The 21,352-nt window shown below is 48.9% G+C and overlaps 10 protein-coding genes across 10 annotated transcripts; 5 read left to right on the top strand and 5 right to left on the bottom strand.

Moving 5' to 3' along the window:
• Positions 1-780: 780 nt before the first annotated feature.
• Positions 781-2,289, bottom strand: J7337_004101 (uncharacterized protein; the record flags this gene model as incomplete). Its single annotated transcript, XM_044821804.1, has 1 exon — positions 781-2,289. One exon carries the CDS (start codon positions 2,287-2,289, stop codon positions 781-783), a length of 1,509 nt encoding a protein of 502 aa, XP_044683137.1.
• Positions 2,290-3,011: 722 nt separating this feature from the next.
• On the bottom strand, positions 3,012-4,397 carry J7337_004100 (uncharacterized protein; the record flags this gene model as incomplete). The annotated part of the gene is made up of 2 exons (XM_044821803.1): positions 3,012-3,526; positions 3,581-4,397. 2 exons carry the CDS (start codon positions 4,395-4,397, stop codon positions 3,012-3,014), a joined length of 1,332 nt encoding a protein of 443 aa, XP_044683136.1.
• A 377-nt stretch (positions 4,398-4,774) lies between these two features.
• Positions 4,775-5,756, top strand: J7337_004099 (uncharacterized protein; the record flags this gene model as incomplete). The annotated part of the gene is made up of 3 exons (XM_044821802.1): positions 4,775-4,990; positions 5,064-5,273; positions 5,337-5,756. 3 exons carry the CDS (start codon positions 4,775-4,777, stop codon positions 5,754-5,756), a joined length of 846 nt encoding a protein of 281 aa, XP_044683135.1.
• A 476-nt stretch (positions 5,757-6,232) lies between these two features.
• Positions 6,233-7,883, top strand: J7337_004098 (uncharacterized protein; the record flags this gene model as incomplete). The annotated part of the gene is made up of 3 exons (XM_044821801.1): positions 6,233-6,474; positions 6,572-6,871; positions 6,923-7,883. 3 exons carry the CDS (start codon positions 6,233-6,235, stop codon positions 7,881-7,883), a joined length of 1,503 nt encoding a protein of 500 aa, XP_044683134.1.
• Positions 7,884-8,625: 742 nt separating this feature from the next.
• Positions 8,626-10,389, top strand: J7337_004097 (uncharacterized protein; the record flags this gene model as incomplete). The annotated part of the gene is made up of 1 exon (XM_044821800.1): positions 8,626-10,389. The coding sequence occupies one exon, from the start codon at positions 8,626-8,628 to the stop codon at positions 10,387-10,389; it is 1,764 nt and encodes a 587-aa protein (XP_044683133.1).
• A 1,630-nt stretch (positions 10,390-12,019) lies between these two features.
• Positions 12,020-14,727, top strand: J7337_004096 (uncharacterized protein; the record flags this gene model as incomplete). The annotated part of the gene is made up of 3 exons (XM_044821799.1): positions 12,020-12,140; positions 12,447-13,942; positions 13,993-14,727. 3 exons carry the CDS (start codon positions 12,020-12,022, stop codon positions 14,725-14,727), a joined length of 2,352 nt encoding a protein of 783 aa, XP_044683132.1.
• Positions 14,728-15,136: 409 nt separating this feature from the next.
• J7337_004095 (uncharacterized protein) lies at positions 15,137-15,628 on the bottom strand (the record flags this gene model as incomplete). The annotated part of the gene is made up of 1 exon (XM_044821798.1): positions 15,137-15,628. The coding sequence occupies one exon, from the start codon at positions 15,626-15,628 to the stop codon at positions 15,137-15,139; it is 492 nt and encodes a 163-aa protein (XP_044683131.1).
• A 180-nt stretch (positions 15,629-15,808) lies between these two features.
• J7337_004094 (uncharacterized protein) lies at positions 15,809-16,282 on the bottom strand (the record flags this gene model as incomplete). Its single annotated transcript, XM_044821797.1, has 1 exon — positions 15,809-16,282. One exon carries the CDS (start codon positions 16,280-16,282, stop codon positions 15,809-15,811), a length of 474 nt encoding a protein of 157 aa, XP_044683130.1.
• A 103-nt stretch (positions 16,283-16,385) lies between these two features.
• J7337_004093 (uncharacterized protein) lies at positions 16,386-16,844 on the bottom strand (the record flags this gene model as incomplete). The annotated part of the gene is given in 2 exon segments (XM_044821796.1): positions 16,386-16,518; positions 16,537-16,844. The coding sequence occupies 2 exon segments, from the start codon at positions 16,842-16,844 to the stop codon at positions 16,386-16,388; spliced, it is 441 nt and encodes a 146-aa protein (XP_044683129.1).
• Positions 16,845-18,594: 1,750 nt separating this feature from the next.
• J7337_004092 (uncharacterized protein) lies at positions 18,595-20,954 on the top strand (the record flags this gene model as incomplete). Its single annotated transcript, XM_044821795.1, has 3 exons — positions 18,595-18,816; positions 18,870-18,918; positions 19,288-20,954. 3 exons carry the CDS (start codon positions 18,595-18,597, stop codon positions 20,952-20,954), a joined length of 1,938 nt encoding a protein of 645 aa, XP_044683128.1.
• Between the last annotated feature and the right edge of the window lie 398 nt (positions 20,955-21,352).

The following is a 21,352-nucleotide window of genomic DNA, read 5'->3' as shown; positions in this document are numbered from 1 at the left end:
TGTAAAGGCAGCGTCGGCCTCAAGAGCGCGGATCTCCTCCTGAGACTGCTGAGGGGGGGCGACTGTGATAGATTAGTTTGGTAGTTCAATAATTCAATTGAGGGTCGACATACATCCTCCGAACATTTTGTACGTAATTTAATCGAAGAGGAAGTGTTTGGTCGAAGGGCAACGCTCGTTGACAGCAAATCAGACTCGGGTATGATGCTATCTCGTTTCGCTGTCATGGGTCAAAGAATTTTGAACAAGCGTGGTTCAGATTCGAAAAAGCGCGGGCCAATCAGACGCTGCGATAGATGCAACGGAACTCGCAGCTCTTATCGATAAGCAGGCTACGTATGTCATCACCAGATTGATCAGCCAGCTTTCCATCATTCTCAAACGTATCATCCATCTAGATGATGATTGTATGTTAACTTACTAAATAGTAGATATAGCTGGCTATTCCAAATATCATTTACTGACGAAAAAGATCACCACGTTTCTACAGATCCGTTTACTAGGTATCGACAAATGCGCTCACTTATAGGTGCCCATATACAGCTAAGCATCGGATTTCCACTCCAGTCGACATGGGTGTCATAACGAACCTGACCAGCCAACCGTATTCTGGGACTCAAGATTTCACAAAGTATAGGCCATCAAGCCGTGGCAACCAATATCCAGGGTATCATCCCTATTCTTCTATTCATTGTAATCATAAGATAGCAGAAACGACTTTCGCGTACGCTTTTCTCCTTCTATATACCATTTCCCAAAACCTTTGATTCTTTTCAAACATTATGCTTCAAAGACTAGAGCAACACCGTCGTCACCAGCAGTGACGATTCTCTCCCCTGTCTCGCCTTGAACAAAGCCCAAGACGCCACCACCTTCTCCATCACCACGGTGGCCCTTCCATTCCTTTTGCAGACCAGCCTCGGCAGCTGTTGCGGGAGCGTTAGGGTTCGTGGCACCAGCGCCTCGGAGGTCCCAACGGCGTACGACACCGTCCATGCCGCAGCTGGTCAGTTGCCATGAGTTGGGGATGAACTCGAGCTTGACAATGGCATGTTCCTCATGGGCGCCAGAGATGTGTCGTCGGACGGCGAAGCGGCGGGTGGCGTCGTAAACGACAATAGAGCCATCCACAGAGCCGGCTGCAAGAAGGGTGGAAGGAGGTGTGTTAGGCGTTGTGACGAGAGCAAGCGACTCGATACTCTCGGATTGGGTATGCAGTGCGGCGAGAATTTGGCCGCCAGCTATCGCCGTTGACTGGCCAGTAGTTTTGCCTCCAGCTCGGGCACGAGCCTGGGGCTGAGGTCCGGAAGATGCAAGTCGTGGAAGAGAGACAATCTTGATGGCGCCAGTGGCACCACCGACAGCAACGAAAGCGCCCTTGGGGTCAATTGCAAGCGAGTAGAGACCACCCTCAACCTCGAAACGCTGATCATCTGCAGTCAAAGCCACTGCAGTCATGCCGTTATCACCAACGAGGTTCTTGGCAGTAGCCTCACCCCAGACATCCCAGACGTACAAGCTTCCATCCTCGGAGATGGTGGCCAACAGAAGGCCATCAGGCGTCCAAGCACCGGCGGTACAGGCACCAGTATGTAGGAAGTAGGACTGAACGATCTGAAGAGAATTGGCTTTATCTGTGGGATCGACTGTGTAGACCCAAACAGAACCGTCGGAAGCGCCCAGGGCAATGGTGTTGGGGTTGGTGGAAGATGGGCATGGCGCAATCCAGTTAATCTCAGGCACTTCCTGTGCTTCACCAAGGAAGTCCATCTTGACAGAGCCATCGTTCGAGATGGTTGCCTTCCAAGCGCGCAACCTCCCATCAAGTCCACCACTGACGAGGGCATCTCCTTGAGGCAGAGTCCATGCAAGTGTGTTGATCGAGTCTGTGTGGCCATCTAGGCTAAATAGAGAGGGAAGCTGGGTGCTCTTCAGGGCGTCTGCGGCGGGATCGCTCGAGAAACTAGCAGGAAGCGGAGGTCGTGATTGAGCAGAGGCTGTGTTGAAGACCCATCCTGCACCGGGAGCATCATCTTCCTGGCCAGCTGAACCGCCAACCGCGATAATGGAGGGGTACTTGGGATGCTGTGCGATTGTGAAGAGGGAGTCTTTGGGTTCGTCGAAGTAGCCGATGGAGTCGTTTTGGAGCAGAATCTCTTCATTGTCGGAGTCCATAGCCAGATCCTCATCGTCGACAATCTCCTCGGCGGCATCCTCGGCGGCGAGCATATCCTCCTCGAGCTCTTCATCGACAGGCTCTTTTTGATCGCGGGGGTTAGAAGACGACATGATGGCGGGGTAATTTTATGACGAGGGTACGACGAGTGATGTTCGATGAGAGAGAGATATTATAAAAAAAAACAAGCAAGAGTTGAACGAAGAAGAATCAAGACAAGAATATGCACTAGGTGACGCAGTTTATGGGCGCTCCCTTTCGTTTCCGAGTTGTTACTTGCTTGATAAGCAGGCAAATGTTTTTTTTTTCCAACTTTTTGGTGGTCGACGAGACAAGGATTTTTTCCCTGGCTGCGGGGTGGTGGCGGTCATAGTAGTCCGCCTGTCCGCTTAGCTCCAAAACTTAATGGATGGACCCTGAGGTATGATGAACTACCTAACGTTAGATGTGTTCCATCTGATAAACGAATGAATATTAGCACTATCTCATTGAGCATTGAAAGTGCCTATTATAATGAGATTGTGGCTAAGAAATTCTCACTTACATCCATCCTTCAATGATAAATCCTTTTAATCGATCCGTCGTGGTTGCAACAAGTACAAGTTTTTATGCTGTTGGAAGTTTATGGACGAGGTACAACGTTTGCATCCAGGTGTGAATAGATGTTTCCTTCATGATTTTATGATCGAAAATAGTAGATATTTGTAGTCCCTCTCATAAAGACTGCCAGACTGCTCGAAAAGGACTCTATAGTTAGCTTGATGGTGACATGATTAAGCGCCCAACAATCAGCAGTATCCCATATACGCCAGCAACGCCTGAGTAGCAGCAGCATTCAACCATCCAGAACCTCAACCCAGTTCTTTTCTGACTGCTTCCGCCTCCATCTATCCTTCGCGGCTTGGCGCATAGCCTTCTCCTCTTCTCCAACCTCATCGGCCTGTGTTGCCATTTCCCGAATCTGATGCTTGAGACCCAATGAAAGCATCTTATACCATCCACCATGAAACTTGCAACGCTTGCGCTCACACATACCACGAACTTCGTCGCCTTCTCCTAGAGGATCGCTCATGCGAGACGCTTTGAAAATAGCCTCGCCTTCTGGCGACTTTGCAAACGCCTCAAAAGCGTCCCGGGCACCAATACTGTCGAGACGTTCATCGTATCCACAGATATCTTCTTTGAAGCGACCGGCAGTAATTGCAGCTTGCCGTCTCTCGTGTGCGAACTCCAAGAGAGTGAGCATTTTGTGACAGAGAACTGTCTCCTCGGCCAAGTGGAAGCGTGCTGCGGCTGCACTTTCGAGATACTCTTTCTCCTCCGCAGAGAGGTGCGTCTGATCGGGATTTTCTGGGATACTTGTTAGCCGATCTGCGTGATAGGTAGGATACGACAGCGACATACCTTTCTCAGTTCCGTTTGGACCATTTGACTCTTCGCCTGCAAATGGTGCCTTGACCAGCCTCCAAAGCCCTTCTTCGTCAGTTCCTGAAAGGCCACCCTGAAGCAGCGCCATGAATTCCTCCTGAGTAAGCTGGTCGTTAACTCCTCCTTTTCCCTTTGCCTTGGGCAACTTGGCTACTATTCGCTCCCACCATGTTTGTGCATGCTCGTTGGAGCAGAACACGCTCTTCTCCTCCTGGGCTATTCGGGCTGCCTTTCTACATCCGCCCAAGGCGCATGTTTTCTTGTATAAAGTTGTGAGGCTTTCGTTTGTGCAGAGTGGACAGATGAACTTTTCGATCAGATTTTCGCCAACCTCTTTGTTCATGTTGATACATTCTCCATGGAACCAATCCTCGCAATTTTCGCAACATATCATCCACCGGTGGTCGTCTGCCCCACGGCATAGGCAATATGGTCCATGGTCAGATTCCTCGAGTTCGGATCCTGCCGATTCATGGGCATCTCCCGCGGAACCTGACCGCGCGGGCAGTTTGGCTCTTTTCGCCGCCCTTGGCCCTCCTGTTTTCTTTGATCGCTTAGGCGTCTTCTTAATTGTCGAAGCAGTGCCTTTCTTCTTTGAAGCTGTGTGAGCGGCCATGTTGTAAAGTTCTGTAGATGTAGAAGGAGGATGTGAAGGTGAGTTGGAGGAGGCGGGGTGGGCATCTAACGGAGGTTGAGGGGTGCTCTCGGCAACTGTTTCGCTCTTTGTGTCATTTTCAAAGGGTTCAGAGCGAGAGTCTTCGCTTTGTCCTATTGTTGGTGTGGTTTGTTCCATTGTGGAGTGTTGACAGTGGCAGATATTGCCCCTTATATACAATTAATGTGGTCACTTGACACAATACGATTTATATAATAGACCGAGAAACAGGCAATTCCAGGGAAATATAAGCACCGCCAGTTTATTAAGCTAATCGAAAAAAGAAAAACGGAAATTGAAACTTCGGTGTAAGTGACAAGCTGTTGGAGATGGCAGAAGTGATGGTGGAGAGTCTCAATGACTAAGGCGGAACCAACAAACCCGGTAAAAGCCCGGACCATGTATTTTTTTTTGGAGCTTACCTTAGGTTGTGACAATCGAAAGATGTAAGTTTACGTAGTAGATTCTTTAGCTTTTGCATGAGCTTATCGACTCTCGCGTTGAGTCATTTCACCATGTCGAATTCGATCACAACGTCAAGAGCACTGAGGGGTGTGTACTCATCTCTCTCGACAAGACAATGCCAACGATGCTTGTCCAGCAGCGCTCTCCAGCCCAAGCAGCTTCGGCCAACCCTCCCACGAGCGCCAATCCAGTCGAGACAGCCCATTACCCAGCGCCGAACGAAATACAAGACGATTGAGCAGGCCAAGAGCCGATACAGCAATGGGGTATGAATAAAAAAGATCTGGGGGGAAATGCGATGGCGATTGAAGAAACAATGAGCTGACAAATGCACAACAGCCCTTTTCTTGGAAGGCCGGAATTCTGTTTGTCGGTACCTGCGGCCTGTTAGTATGGTACTTCGAGTTTGAAAAGGCGCGCATGCAGCGTAAGAGAATAGCTGAGGCGGCCAAGGGCGTGGGCCGACCAAAAGTTGGAGGAACCTTTGAGTTGATCGATCAGGATGGAAAGCCATTTACCAGCGAGATGATGAAGGGCAAACACTCTTTGGTATGTCAAGGAAACGAGCCTCGCAGTTTCAAAATGATCATGTTTATGGTTAACCCTTATTAGGTGTACTTCGGATTCACTCGATGCCCTGATATCTGCCCCGAAGAACTCGACAAGATGGCCACCATGTTGGATATTGTCGAAGAAAAGGCACCGGGTGCACTTCTTCCCATCTTCATCACCTGCGATCCGGCCCGTGATACTCCAAAGGCTCTTAAGGATTACCTGGGTGAATTCCATGAGAAGTTCATTGGTTTGACCGGCACGTATGATCAGATCAAGGCGCTCTGCAAGAAGTACCGCGTCTACTTCAGCACACCCCAGAACGTCAAGCCAGGACAGGACTATTTGGTGGACCACAGCATCTACTTTTACTTGATGGACCCGGATGGCGATTTCGTTGAGGCATTGGGCAGACAACACTCGCCGCAGCAGGCCGCAGCGCTTATCTTGGACCATATGAAGGACTGGGATAAGAAATAGAGCATTCGCTATTTGGCTCTAAGGAGAAAGAACATCCACGGTTGGGTTGTAAGATGAGCAGATATTGCGGGTGATGTAAAAGTACTGTAATAACAGAATCATGAACTCATAGAAGGATACTGTGACATTAGGAACCACTCAATCAACTGTACATTTCCATGAACTGCATTAAAAGAAGAGCTCCGCGAATGATTCTTTTTTGTGTCGTAGTCTGCTGGTATTGAATTTACATATTGGGCACTACGTTATGGCGATCCTCGGCTCGCAGCAATTGTGGGTGGATATTACCGACAAGTCCTCTTATCAACCATGACTCTAACAAGTTGACACTTGGAGAGTTACAACTAATAGTTAATTTTTGAGCATTACACGTTGTCGCTGCACCTTTTCTTCGCCTGCCATCTCACTGAGACCTCTAAGCTTGGAGCTTTGGCGTATACTTTCTCCTATACTTGATCCTTCGCATTTCGGTAAATATGCAACGCTTCGGTGTCTTCGGCCAATGCCGATTCGCCGCACGTCGATTGACACAGCTACGGTCTGTCGCACCGACGACAGCGGCTGTCTTGAGAATCTCAGCTATATCACAAAGGCGATTCACTACCTCTTATGTTTGTCGATCCAAGCCAAAGGGCTCACTAGGTGTCAACCCAAATCAATATGAGGAGCCCACCGACCTGGCACGAAAGTTGTTTTCCGAGTTTGCCTTTGCATTTGAGTGAGTCGGCTTCGAACTGTGTCTTCTGTACTTCCTATTCAATTTAAGACATATGTGCGCGAATGCAAGAAATGTACCAGGAGCTGATAAACGACAGTATTGACGGGGTCCTATACCAAGGCCGCAACAGAGTGGATGGAGCTGAGAAAGTCATCAAGATGCTCAGAAGCAATGGCATCCGATATGTCTTTTTGACAAACGGCGGTTGCGTCCCTGAAGACAAAAAAGCAGAGACTCTTCAAGAAAGACTCCAGATCGCCAAGAACGACGATGTGGTAAAAGGCAGGATGATTCTGTCCCACACGCCAATGAGCGGTTGGAGTGACGATGTCAAGAACAATGGCACTGTCTTAATTACAGGCTCTCATCCTGAAAAGGCTCGTCAGATTGCTTTCGGGTGAGCATCATTCCTATGAGAAAATGCTATCTGGTAAGCTAATTGCTATAGGTACGGGTTCAAGCGTGTTGTCACCCCGGCGGATATCCTCGCTGAGTGCAAGGACGTGTTCCCCTTTGAGCATATTGAGGGCGAGGTCATTGGCAGGCCGACACCATTTCCAGATGGCAAGCGAATCCCTTTGCTGAAGGACCCTTATACAACTAATGTCCCTGCAAATGCTCTTAAAATTGACCACATTTTCATATGGAACGATCCAAGGGACTGGTCCGTTGATATTCAGATCATCCACGACCTTTTAATATCTCATCAAGGCTACATCGGCACTGTTTCGAACCGAAATGGAAATGAGTCTCTGCCCAACAATGGCTGGCAGCAAGATGGCCAACCTGGACTATGGATCTCCAACCTTGATATGCTATGGAAGACAAACTATCCTGTGAACCGATTTGGCACGGGAGCATTCATGGAAGCACTCAAAGGAGTTTGGTCAACGACTACCAACGGAGCAGAACTGCAGTTCAGCGCACTCGGCAAACCATCCAACCATACGTACAAATACGCTCATGACAGGCTGCTACAGTACTACCACGATATGGCTTGCAATCGCGGTCAAAGCCCGGGGCATGATACATCCAAATGCCACCCTCTTCGACGCGTTTACATGATTGGTGACAACCCAGAAAGTGACATTCGGGGTGCTAGCGAATTTGAAGCGGAGGATGGTACCGAGTGGGTGCCCATTCTTGTACGAACTGGCGTCTGGCGACAGACATCGACCGAAAAGGAGCCTCGATACAAACCAGCCGTCATCGTGGACGATGTCGTAGATGCTGTGGTTTGGGCGCTTAACAACGAAGGCGTCAAGGCCACCAGGGAATGGGTACTTTCTGCTCTCTCGCACACGAAGGGTTACGTCAAGCTGCCACCTCTGGAGATTGGAGATCAAGTTAGCCTCGAAGATGGAGTCAAGTACCCAAGTGAGCTCGAGGCAGCCGAGGCAAGACTATAGAAGTTGTGCAATCTCAGATGGATTTTGAACACTGGGCGTAGGACATGAAGCATTCCCATTAGAATTTAGGATAATAAATCTCCAAATCTATCCGGTGGTCGCCTATTTCGAAATCTCAGGGCTGACTTTCCAGGAAAGGGTATCTTTTTCCGCACCTTGTACCAAGGCTGAAAGGGAGTTGATTATACCTTGCGTAAAACAGGGGTCACGCATGCAATAGGTATCCCAAAAGTCCGCTCGTTGCAGATACTGTTGGCGCTAACGAGCTGCATCACAACCAACAACACCAACATGGTGTCTGACCACTCGAATGGGTATGCCGATTGAGCTGTTGGAAGGCCGATTGATCTAGACGACAAGAGTGATAAGTGATTGAGAAGACAAGTCCAATTTCTTCCATCTCCTCAAAGCCTTCAGTTATTGTTCATCTGCCACCCAGGCTCGCCAATACGGTGATAGTCCATGTTCTTGATCTGGACCAGGGCACATACATGGGTTGTCACATCGCGGTCTCAGCTGCAGGCGATACAGTTCGCTCGTGACCCCCCTGATCAAGGATGTCCCAGCCTCCGCGAAGGAAGAAAGACATAAATAGTGTCAAAAGGACTCTCGCGTAGGACTTCCCTCACAAATCGCTTTCCTCCTCAAGCTCGTCCTTTGTGAGCCCTCAACTCGACAGCTTTATGCCCCGGTCCCTTGTGTATAACATATATATCTCTGGCTCTAGTCTTAACTCCTGGAAATGAGTCCAGCGAACAGCCTTGCCGAGGCTCACAGCAGCCTGTACAACGCGCTCGGAATCCCACAGGCCGGAGACATCGACTGCTTTGCCGGGAGGGAGACCCAAAGTCAGTGCCTCCACACACTTCCAAAACGGCGACGAGCCTTGATTAAGCCAATTGTGCAAGCCCTGGCTGTTCGAGAATCTAACGATGATGACCAAAGGGATACCATTGATCTTTCTCTCCGGGACTTGGCCAAGAAACTCGTCTGCCACAGACCAGCAAAGATACACACGGAAACACTCGTGTTCGACGGAGACAAGTTTCCGAATCCCGTGGACTATGCCCACGCCTTATTGACTAGGAGGTTCTACAAATGGCTCAAGACGGAGAGCAAAGAAAATCCAAGGCTGGTACGGTCTTCTCAGAACTCATCGACTTCCCTTCGAGAACGTGGAGCAGCGCGCATGAGCAAACGAAATCCGGATCAAAGTCAATGTTTTATCATTTACGACACGGACGACGGCGAGTATCCGGGTGACTATCTAAGCGATGATGTGATTGAATCAATTGAAGAAGACATCGATTTAAGTCACAGGGGAGCCAGTTCAGATCAAGATTCTGAAGATGAGGGGATAGACGAATGTACCCGTCAGACATCTACACAGCGGGAACTTCGACGTCCTGGACTTACTAGGCAGAGCCCACTGGGTGACAGGGAAATCCCCAGGACGCCCCCAAGAAACCACGGTTCGAGATATCGCAACATTTATTCCAGATCACCAGGCCTGCTATCATACCCAACACCCACAAACGATGCATGTCTTACTTCACCAGGGTCTGTCACCTCGCCTGATCCTAGTGAGGTCTTCACCCCATATTCGACAGCCTCGACACCATATTCTGCTTTCAGCACCGAGGGGTGCGAAACCCCACGATCTTCTTTTCGCCAGAGCTGCTATAATGAAAGACACATGGAGAGCCCAACGCGCAGAAAGATGCAGACAGATATTGACCTTCTTTCAAGCGATATGATGAAGAAAATGAGACTCAGCGTAGATGACTTGGGTGACCAGAGTGACGAAGCTGAATCAGAAGCGGAGTCATTGCGATCTCGTCGCTCCATGACCTTCGATGGCACGGAGAAATCGCCAGTCCATAACATCGTGAAACTCTTGGCAAGGCCAGTTTCGGAGGAGCGGTTGGGATCTGGGTATGTATATTGCTTCGCCGAAAGGTCAAAGCCTGGATTCCTCAAAATTGGACACGTAAGAAGCCCCGAGTTCAGCAAGTCTGACAAGGTTGAAAGGAGGAAGGGGGAATGGGAGAATGAATGCAAAAATGACCTGGTCTACAAATTCAGGGTCTTCATGCCACATGCTGTTAGGAGGATGGAGGCACTGATCCATCAAACGTTACACAGAAAGAAAATGAACGCCTCTTGTCCGAACACAGCCTGCCAAAAGACGCACAAGGAATGGTTCAGGATAGAGGAAGAAGAGGCATGCCGAGTTATCGAGATCTGGCAACAGTTCAGCAAGTTGAATCCCTATGGTGACAAGGGCGAGTTAGAAGAGCACTGGGCACGATACAAACTGACACAGCTAGACGATGAGTGTCTCTGGAACGCCAAAAGCTGGTTAGCCACAGAGTGGGCTAAGTTGATCGCAGAGGCTGTCGAAGCCTTGATGCAAGAGAAGCAGAGAGCCGTGGAGAAATATCATGCAGAGATGAGACAACGTCTGGCTGTGTTAAGGAAGGCTCAAGAACGAATTTTGATTTAGAAGCACGGTCTGGGCACATTCGAGTTGTAAGTTTACCAAACTGGACGCTTGTTTATGGACGTGTTTAAGGTCTGGCCATGGCTATTATGCTTTGTATTACTAAGTGCTGTTTCATTAGTTAACGCGTTGTTTAGTCAATTTACAAGAGATCAAGAATTGTGATACTTGTGAGTCGTCTTGTCCTCCACGGGTATACCGGAGGCTATGTGAGCAAGTATTACACCATGTACGGAGCACGAGCGTGTAACTTGTCAGAATGAGGCTGTCTCGTCCCACCCCGTTGAAGATAGAATGTTGAAGTCGGAGCGTGGGGGACACTTTGATGGATGAGATGTGTTACCTGAACTCAGGGAACTAGAAAACTTCTGATGTTGAATCAGGGTGTCGAGATAAACTAGTCTAAAGGCCTGCTAAGATATAGTAAACTTATTCAAGTCTTGTTGTTATCTAGAAAGGAGTTCTCAATTTTCTTGCCTTTCCTTGATGACAGTATCACAACCACACGAGACCTTTAGTAGAGAGAGGAAGAGGTAGGACGACGTTATGCCGAGGGTAGCCCCCCCCCCCCCCACGGCTTCGGTGCCCGAGAGCGGGCCAATAGTGTCCGGGGCCGGCAAGATAAGTTCCGGAGAATACGAACAGACCAGCAACCGGCACGGAAGGAAGAAAAGAATTCATATCAACATCGTCAGAGGGACCCTGAAGGTCTTGGCGGTGAAGCGGGAGCATGTGAGACACTTCCCAAAACTGCCACCGAGGTCACCTTAGGGCCTAGTGCCACACTACGTCACCCTTGTAGGACCGGGCCTGGAACCTCTCAACTGCTGGGCTCCCGACAGTCTCTGTTGATTTTACTGGGTGCATCCGTTAGATGTTTCCTGTTTTTCTTCGGTGACGCTTTTTGGAGTAAACTCCAGTTAAACAGCATTTGTTGGTTGTCGAGAATTCGCCTCTTTTGGGCGTGAATCCTCTCTTCTTCCTTGAAAGTTAATGTTGTGACGTTTGGGTTATGCAAGGAAAAGAGAGAGCCAGTCTAATTTTACGGTCCAGATCATGTGGACTAAGGTATTTTCCCTGGTGAACCTTTCCTTTTATATAATTGGTATCACTGTCTTATCTCGTGCTTCTATCAAGTTCCATCTTGTTAACTCACCACTTATCTTCCTCACTCAGTACATAGTTTATTCCCTAGACCTAGAGACCCTTTATCTTTTTGTTTGACGATAACCATGTCATTCTAAACTTCAATCAAACGCCTCAGCTCATAAACCAGCCAATACGAATAAGTCGTTTCGATACCCCAAGCCCCTTGTTCTGCTAAGCGCACCCCCTCTGCATCTACCCCAGCCGCAACCGAGAGCCCAGAGCCAGCGACCCTTGGGCCGCTTTTCTACTTTTGGGAGAGAGGGGGATCTTGCATCTGTACCTATCCCTACCCGTACCTACGCCTCAATTCAATTCTCTACCAATTCTCTTCCCGTCTCCTTGGTCCTCTCACTCTTCTCACACCGCGACTCATCTTTATTTCCCTACTACACTTTTTACTGCGCAAATTGTTCATCATATATCTTGCGACTCTCTTGGGTAGCTCAAACCCCTTCTTCAGAAAGCAGAACCTCCTCCCCCCGCCATGTCTGCGGTGCCGAGCCCCACGGTCAACGGCTCGTCTGCCCAGCATCAGCCATTGCGCTCTGCCCTCAAAAATGAAGATGACGTTGATCGCCCATGTCCTTCGAGCGGCTCTCTTAAAGGTACGTCGAAACCTGGTCTTGACCGAAACGCCTTGCTTCAGACGGCGTTTGTATTGCGCAGTTCCTTTTCCTCAAAAATATATCAGATGAGGGAGAAATCACTGTGTGCATTCATGAACTGTGACGTGGGTTCAGATGCAAGAATGCTATATCCGAACACACACAATCTGTAGCTTCGCTCCCATGATCATGTCTGATCATGCCCTGATATCTCTCTCATCTGTTGTGCATCTTGTCTTGCATACAGCTCTTGCGCTTTGTTACCAGAAGTTTGAACCAAAATGATTCAGTGCTTATATACCACAGCTGTCCAGATCGCCGAACCCGAATCCGAAATTCAAACTCTCGAGGATGACTCCCAGCCTACCAAGCAATTCCCTACCAACCTCAGACGACGCCTGAGTGGTAAACCTCTGCCCTCTCCTCTTCCCAACAACTCCTCTAGGTCTTCCTTCAGCGACAGTCCTTCTGGCAGCCGGCCTGAAGAGACACCTCCTACTTCGAACCCCTCTTCGAACCACCACCATGGCCATGGCCATGGCCACCGCGGTCAGTATTATAGTGAGAAACTACTCGCCCAGGTCGGAGATTGGTTAGAGCATGAACGGGCCAAGGCACGCGCGAAGAAGTCCAAGAAAACGCACCGCAGGCGCAAGTCCAAATCGCCAACTAAGGATACGAAGGGAGAAACTGTCGCGGATGCCGTTCCAGAACCTCAAGCACCCGCACAAGGCAGTAATGGACGGCCTCGCTCCGATTCTCTCGACTCTGACTCAAGCGATATTTCTTTTGATCGGCTTCAGCGTATTCTGGAGGAATCCTTATCTCACATGGGTCTCAACTCTCTGCCTCATCTGACTCCTAGAGTATCCCGCCCCAAGCATCGAAAGGTCCCATCTCGATCCTCTCTTCGTGGTCTTTCTTCCGACACTGAATATGCCGATGGGGATGCCGTTGTACCCAGCTGCGATGTCTGGCTTGACAACTCTAAGACGATGAGCTACGGAGGTGGAGCCGCCGATGATGAAGATCAGGATCCAGCTGATGCTGATACAAAAGCTGATAAGGAGAAGGAATACTGGCTTAGCTTCAAGAACGAAATCATTCGCATTGCCCATACATTGCGACTCAAAGGATGGAGGCGTATTCCCCTTGGTGGCGGCGATAAGATCTCCGTTGAGAGGCTTAGTGGTGCCTTGACCAACGCTGTCTACGTCGTCACGCCACCGAAGGAAATCGATGAGGCAGAGGGCAAAAGAAAGCCTAAAAAGGTCCTTCTACGCATCTATGGACCACAAGTAGAGCATCTCATTGACCGAGACAACGAACTGTCAGTCCTGCAGAGATTGGCACGCAAGAAAATCGGACCTCGTCTGTTGGGAACATTCAAGAATGGTCGTTTCGAGCAGTACTTTGACTCTATCACGCTTACGCCGGCGGACCTTCGAGATGCCGACATGTCCCGTCAGATCGCTAAGCGAATGAGGGAGCTTCACGATGGTATTGATTTGCTCCCACATGAGAGGGAAGGCGGACCAGCAACATGGAAGAGTTGGGATCAATGGCTTGATAATGTCGAGCGAATCGCAACTTACCTTGATAATGAGTACGAGAAGGAAGCTCAAGCCCAAAACGGTCGACGCGACTCTGTGGTGCATGCCTGGAAATCGAGAGGCTATGTGTGCGGCACCCCTTGGCCTCAGTTCAGGGACATGATGACCAAGTACAGAGTTCATCTCAACAGTTTCTACAAGGGGGGCCAACGAGAGATCAAGGACAGTCTCGTCTTTGCCCACAGCGATGTAAGTTCATGGCAATACGCCTTAAGAGTTCTTCATTAACAGGTTTCCAGACGCAATATGGAAATATCCTCCGCATTCGCCCGGATGACGAAAAGTCACCCCTGCTTCAGGCTGCCAACAAACACAAGCAACTCATCGTCATTGACTTTGAATATGCGGGCCCTAATACTCGTGGTCTTGAGTTTGCCAATCACTTCAACGAATGGACATACAACTACCATGATGCTACGGTGCCTTGGGCGTGCGATGTGCGACGATATCCCACCCCGGATGAGCAACGCCGTTTCATCAAGGCCTATGTCGATCACCGCCCTCGGTTCCAAGGCAGCAACTCCACCCCTCGACTGGCGCCATCTGATAGCAACGTGTCGAGCGCCATGTCTACGCCACTTGCGACACCTTCCAACCCTCCTGCGAGCAGCTCAAGCTCCATCGTCGAGTTCATGCTTGATGCGCGAGTACCACCAGGAGGATGGAGCGCCGCGGAACGGGCCAACGACGAACGAAGCGACCAGCGCGTGCGAGAGTTGTTGGAGGAGACTCGACAGTGGCGCCCGGCCAATCATGCTCACTGGATCGCGTGGGGCATTGTGCAGGCCAAGATCCCAGGTCTCGACGAAACCATCAAGGAAGAAGACCTGCTGAGTCCTGATGAGTTCGATTACTTGAGCTACGCCCAGGATCGGGTCATGTTCTTCTGGGGTGACTGCGTGCGCATGGGACTTGCTAAGCGGGAGGAGCTTCCTCCCCTGCTGCAGCAGTCTATCAAGACTGTTGAGTACTAAAGAGTACTTATCACTCTGCAAATAGGAAAATATTTTGGCGGACACAGCAAACACACCAGGTGAGTGCGTTCCGACTCAAGGCTGTGGCATAAGCAGATGTCTCCTTTGACTACATCGTTCTGGAAAGCTAGAGCATGCTTCAGACCCTCATCACTGGCAAGCTCGGCATCTTAGAACCTTCTTGCAATGATTTGGATTAAAGCTTCCCGGTTCTTGAATTCCTACTGGTAATTCTTGGAAGCTTGCACATTTAGCAGTTCAACCGATACCATTCTAATAAAATGCAGTTTTAACAATGTATTCCATCTCTTCTCGTGAATCTAATGCTTATTCTTAGGTTGTTGCATGTAGTCAGACGTCGTACTGTGGCATCAGGTCCGAGATGTTGAAGCGCTCTGTGGCTGTTATGTTACCCCAGGATGGCATCACAGCAGCGATGGACTTTTCGAAAAGTGTCATTTCCGAAAGAAAGGAACGAAAGAGCCGCCCGTGGCAGAAACCTGCAGTTCTGGTCTCGAACGTATCTCCTCACTTCGGCGGTTGCGAGCTCCATCTTGTACAAGGACCGATGCTCTACCGGAATCCTCCACGAATCTGAAGATTTGTTTGGTTTCTTTGCCCATTGGATCTGAAGACTGCCAAACCCATTGAGCCGATACTCAACCAGGGCTCTTTGAGGCGGATCAAACCAGTTGGTGCTGGTCGTCTCCATTCGATGCCAGTCGCCTGGGTCTTCTGTCATATAAAAGTCACCTTTGCCCACTGAGCCATTGGCCACTAAAACTACTTCTCGAGTATGAAGAGTTCCAACGTCACCAGGGTAGAATTGATCAGCTCTGCTGGTTGAAAAGCAATTGGCATGGCCAACCATAGCCAAGCCATTGGGTGGTAGCAGGGACATATTTGCAGCATAGGGAGGCTCTTGAGAAACCTGGTTGAAATGAATAAATGCCCGGTTGATATCATAAAGCGGGAAGTCATTGATCCATGACTCGGGTTCCGAGACAAGAGAGCCGTTCTTCACTGCCGAAAGCTCACTCTTGATAAATTCGATTAATCGTGGATGAAAGTTCTCTTTAATTCAAGCGTCCGGGCTCACAATAGCAAACTTGTAGCCCACAGATGCAATTATGCTCATAATCAGCAGAAAGTATCGCAGAGTGATAAAGGAGGGAAATCCTCTGAAGCCATAGACGACTGGTGCTCGTGATTGAGAGTTGAGATACCGAGCATAGTCGAGGCCATTGCTGAGTTGAGCTTGTCGACTAGCCCATGTATCGAATAGATGAACATATGCCTCTGTAAAGCCATAAGATAATAGGGCAAATGCAACACCAACGATGGCTATCCAGGTCTGGATGCTCCATTCATGTCCAACACTGAAACGTGTCTGGCCTGATGGCCTTGCCCTACCGAGTTCTTCTTTCTCTTTGCGACCCGAGAGCGCATTTGCACCAACAAAAATGAGGAGTGAGCCGCCGACAACAATCGCGAGCAGAGAAAGAGTGCCAAGCATCTGTAGACGTCGAACCTGATGAGGCTGAATCAGAGCCATCGCGGCAAAATCGTCATTGCATGAAACCCGAAAACAGTCATGAACGAAGACATGATATTGCATAGGTGCATGAAGCGCAGGCAATCCAGGAAAGAAATAAAAATCATGGCGTCTCTTGACGACTGACATCATTGAGGCGGACATCCATACAGTATGCTCGGCCCTGGACATCATGGACAGGGGTTTGGATCCCGCAGTCAGCCTGCAGATCATCGTCTGCATACGGCTCACTCACTCTATATACAGGTTATCACCGCCTGCGCCGTCTTTCGGCATTGGGTTCGTCATTTTTGTTCCCAAACCCATAGTCGCGGACAAATATATCGACCAAATTATCCCACAGTCCCATGTCGTACAAGTTCTCGACATCGCTCAAGTTCCAAACCCTCTCCCACTCGCCTTCTCCAGGATACCGAAGTTCATCCTTGGGAGGCTGCCCATCCTGAGTAGTGACGATTACCTGCTGGACCTCGACTGGCCAGCGTGTGAAGCGAGGCTCAACTCGTTCGTTCTTCTGGCGATTTGCTGGCATAGACCGACGAAATGCGAAACCATCCCGCATGTCTTCCTTCCAATCCGACCATTTAAGAGTTTCGTTTGTCGTAGTACCACAATAAACGAGATAGAGTGTGTACAGGAGCAACCCCCAAACCAATGGGGACGTCAGAGCTGCAAGGAGGGATGAGGCCCCCATATTGACGTTGTCTTGAATGCCCCAACCCCAACCAGCCAAATACCGGCTGGCCGTCATACCTCGAGGCTTCCATACAGACCAGCCAGGAGTGTACCTCTGAACTCGTACCGTAATAATTGACAGTCCAAGAAAGCCACCATATGTGCACAGAAATGCAGTAGAGATTAGTAGGAGTATGAACCAGTGCTGGTTTCCGTACCCAACACATGAATTTATGAAGACGCAATGATGATCAGCCTTGGCCACACAACGTTTGCACAGACTGCAGTGCTTGGAACGAGCAGGCTTAAGAAACTTGCACGTCCGACACATGTGCCCCGGGTGGAAAAGTGTGTGGTCGTAGGGATAGAGCGACATGTAATAGGCGTGATTTTCGGGCGTAATGTAGCCTGGATCAGCAGCACATGCCAGGTAGAGAAATAGGTAGGGCAGAAGCACGGTGACCACGACAATGAGTTTCGTGAAGGATCCGATCTTGGGCCACGCTTGAGGAATAAACATATACTCGCCCACAACCATAATGAGCATGAAGAAAATCTGAACTGTTATTATGCTGCCATCTCGGAAGGGATATCAATACAACTCACCACAACAGTCCAGTGCCGCTCATGCAGAAGCATGTTACTGAACCGGGATAGATAGCTCGATACTCTCCCTCCCGTGAGCACCTGATCTACCCTGGCGATCAAATTGGGTATATGCATCCATATCAACCTATGCAGTGCGGCTATAGGCGTCCGTCTATCCCAAGTCAATATCTTTAGGTTAGGTAGGTGAACACGAGACAAATGCAAGACGAACCTCAGAGCAGGTATTCGGCCAAAAAAGGCTACAAACACCATAAAAGAGATAAACAGGATCAGAAGAATGAGTTTCTTTAGGGGACTCATGTTTTCGATTTGTACAAAGAGTGAAGTTCGAAGAATGTAAGAAACCGAGGTTGCCAGCTAAGTGAGAAGCTTGGCAGGAGACCGTGGGTGGTGGCAGGCACTGAATCAAGGCTTCATTTTGCTAGGGAAGCAGGAAAAAGATCATCAAGCAAGACAAAGAGACAGAAAACTAAAACAACATGCAAACGAACAAGTCAAGTATATACGTCAGATTCCAACCTCAAAGAATGATTGTCAGTCAACAACATGGCAATGCTCGGAGGAAGCGGGCTTGGATGTTATGCATGTAAGCCATGTTCGATATTTCAATAGAAGGATAACGGGATTGGACACGTGATCCCATGATAACCTCGATGCGAAAGAAATGTAGCCCGTCATTGGCTGAATCCAGCCTGCTGTGATGATGGCTAGGGGAGGAAAGAAAACACAGGACCTTAATCCTAGATGATAAAAATATTTAGGTAACATAGGCATAATATTAGGATAACTTTCGCTGAGTTTATTTTGACACCCCATATTAAGATTCGCTTTTTTCTTGTACCCCGAGGGGATGGCGACTTTTTCCTTGGAGTGGGCATCCCCATGCTTTGATAATCATGAAACTATAAACGAGCGGGCGGGTTTCGGAGATAAAGCAGTAACCAGAATAAACCTCTTTTCATACTTGAAGATCACCTGAAAAGAGACAGTCCTCTCTCTAGCTCTACTCTAATATTCTTACTCAAACAATGGTTCTCCGCAAATTTGAACTCGAGGGCAAGCTTGGCGAAGAGACTCGACTCATCGAGAGTGGCGTTCTTCTCGAAGAGAATCCTCTCGACGAGAGCCCTGAGTTCAATGAATTCCTCATGGCGTGTCGACATGGCGATCTGAAGAGATGTCAAGAGCTCATCAGTCAGGGTGTGAACATCAATGGCAAGGATCGTTTCGATTACACGCCTCTCATCATTGTAAGTGCTGGGAGTACATTCAAGTCAGCAGAGCTTAGAACTGACACAAGCAGGCAAGTTTATGCGGTCACTATGAGCTTGTCCGGCTATTATTAGAATCTGGTACGTTTACACTTGTGATTATTTTTTTCTTTAGTTGCCGTCAGCCTTATACCGGGCTATCAAGCTTTTAACTTTTCAGACAAAGGCTTAAACAGTGAGACCCCTATAGTAGGCCAGAATCACAGAAGTCAAGATCAGTTAAGGTTTATCTGCCTCAAGTGGCGCAATTGCTGCCTTGATCAAGCAGTATAAATACCGCCTGCAGGTTTACCCCTCGGCAGCTGTGTCAACCTTCTTCCTTCACCCCATCCAAAAGATCTACGTTTACACTTATACAATTGTCGCTATTGTAGTTTCATCATCAACAAATATCTTGCCAACCTGGCACTTACAAGTCATGGGATCCAGTCACCTACTAACACTCCCCAGGCGCCCTAGCAGAAAGAAATACTTTCCAAGGGGAACGATGCATCTACAACGCCCTCAATGATCGCATCCGCAACCTTCTCCTTCAATATGACTTCTCCAAGTCCTCAGATCCTTATGTCTACTGGTCAACTCACATTTCAACTCTTCTTGGCCGTACAAGTCCCAAAACAACAGATATCACCCTTGTTTCAGGCTCCCGTTCTTTCGATCTTCACAAATTCATCCTCATAGCACGGTCACCCTATTTCCGTGCCAAACTTGCTGCTGTCCCAGATACTACCACATGGAAACTTGCCAGCGCTGTACCTGTGCAGTCTTTCATCATTGTCTTGAGATATCTCTACTTGGGCGAGGTTCCTCGTGATATCGCACCTGTGGGTGGTGCCGACTCTGAAGAAGAAGTTTTCAAGGGCTTAGACAAGGTCAGCAAGCAGCTCGAAGTTGAATCTCTATGGGAGAATATTCTCGCAGGCGGAGACAGGAGACTTGCTCGCCAGCGGTATCAATCCGAAGTTGACCGGGCTCGAGGACAGTTCGAAACTTTCTTCAAACTAAATGTCCTCGGACTCAAAATGGTTGTTGATACGGACCAGGTGAAAGATATCAAGTGGAAGTATGACAACTCAATGTTTGCAGATGTCATCCTTCGCGCTGATGAGCCCATCGATATCGAGGATGAAAAGTCTGGTCAGACGACGCCAACAAGAGACGTCCCTACTATACCTATTGGCCCAGCCGGAGACCAAGAATCAATCATCAAACGCAAATCAGTCCTTTATCCCGCCCACAAGGCGATGCTCATTCGCAGCGAGTACTTTGAGAAGATGTTTTCGGGCGATTTCGTCGAGTCCAAACGAGATCAGCATCTCCGAATCATCACCGTCGATTGCACGCCCGCCGTTCTTGAAATCATCCTTACTTACCTCTACACCGAGACTGTCAGCTGTCCCCTTGAGCACGCTTTGGACCTATTATATGCTGCAGATATGCTGTTCCTCGATAATCTTAAGAGTAAAGCTGCTCTGACCATCAGCACGCTTGGTAGCGGTACCTCCAATGTGCTGGTAGACCGCACTCATGGTGAGGCGCAAAGAATTGGCGAGGCAGCTGAGGAGGACGAACAAATAGAGATGGAGCCCGTCAACATTTATGACGTGATACACGCAGCGTGGGATCTTCGTGTCCAGCGGTTGGAAGAATTTGCTGCGCGTTATCTTGCTTATCGCTTAGAGGACTACATAGATGAGGAAGACTTCCAAGCTCTCATTGCAGAGTCTGCCCAACGGATCACTGTTCGAGAAGAGACAGATACTATCGAATTGCTGGACGATATTCGGTATTACCTGGACGATCGATTTCGATATCGCTTTGAGGATGCAGGTCTGGAAGACATGATGGATGAGGAGGGAGAGATCGATGCAGAATTAGCTGCTGCGATGGCACAACAAGCTGAGATATCGACAGATGCTGCAGACGGCGTTTCTACTGATACTAAAACCACGTTTAAGAAGGAGAACGACAGGAATGGACAAGCCAATGGTGGAGGTGCCGTGAGAACGTTAGATGGAGCGGAAGCAGAGGATGAGTTTGTTTCAGACGCCATCAACTACCAGATCCTACAAGGCAAGATCGACGCTATGCTTGACCGACTCAAGCTTGATGCATAGAGTATGGGATCATAGATATCACGTTTACAAGAGTTACGGCCTGTCATTTAGATGATTTGGTCAAGAGCCCAGATGCCACGCTTCTCAGCGGTGTTAGTGCAATCATCAGAGCAGTCATGGCATCTATCAAGACCACAAAACCGCTGGACTCGGAGAACTTGAAGGCTGGTTTCTTACCTTTTGGGGAAGAAAGAGTTTTGGCTCCTGAAGAATCATTTCGTGATGCTGAGTATCCTTTCTACGTTGGATGGAGGGAAAACAAGAACACCGGGTATTACATCAGTGCTGCCACCGTATTTATTATCCTCGGTTGCTTTTCCATCATTGTTGGAATATACCGTATATGGCTTGGTCCGCCAGCATTGACTTCCTGGATGGGGCAACATGTCTTTCTGGCT

The sequence above is a fragment of the Fusarium musae genome, chromosome 3 (assembly GCF_019915245.1).
Source record: "Fusarium musae strain F31 chromosome 3, whole genome shotgun sequence".
Taxonomy (NCBI): Eukaryota; Fungi; Ascomycota; class Sordariomycetes; order Hypocreales; family Nectriaceae; genus Fusarium; species Fusarium musae.
This window is presented reverse-complemented; position numbering and strand designations above follow the sequence as displayed.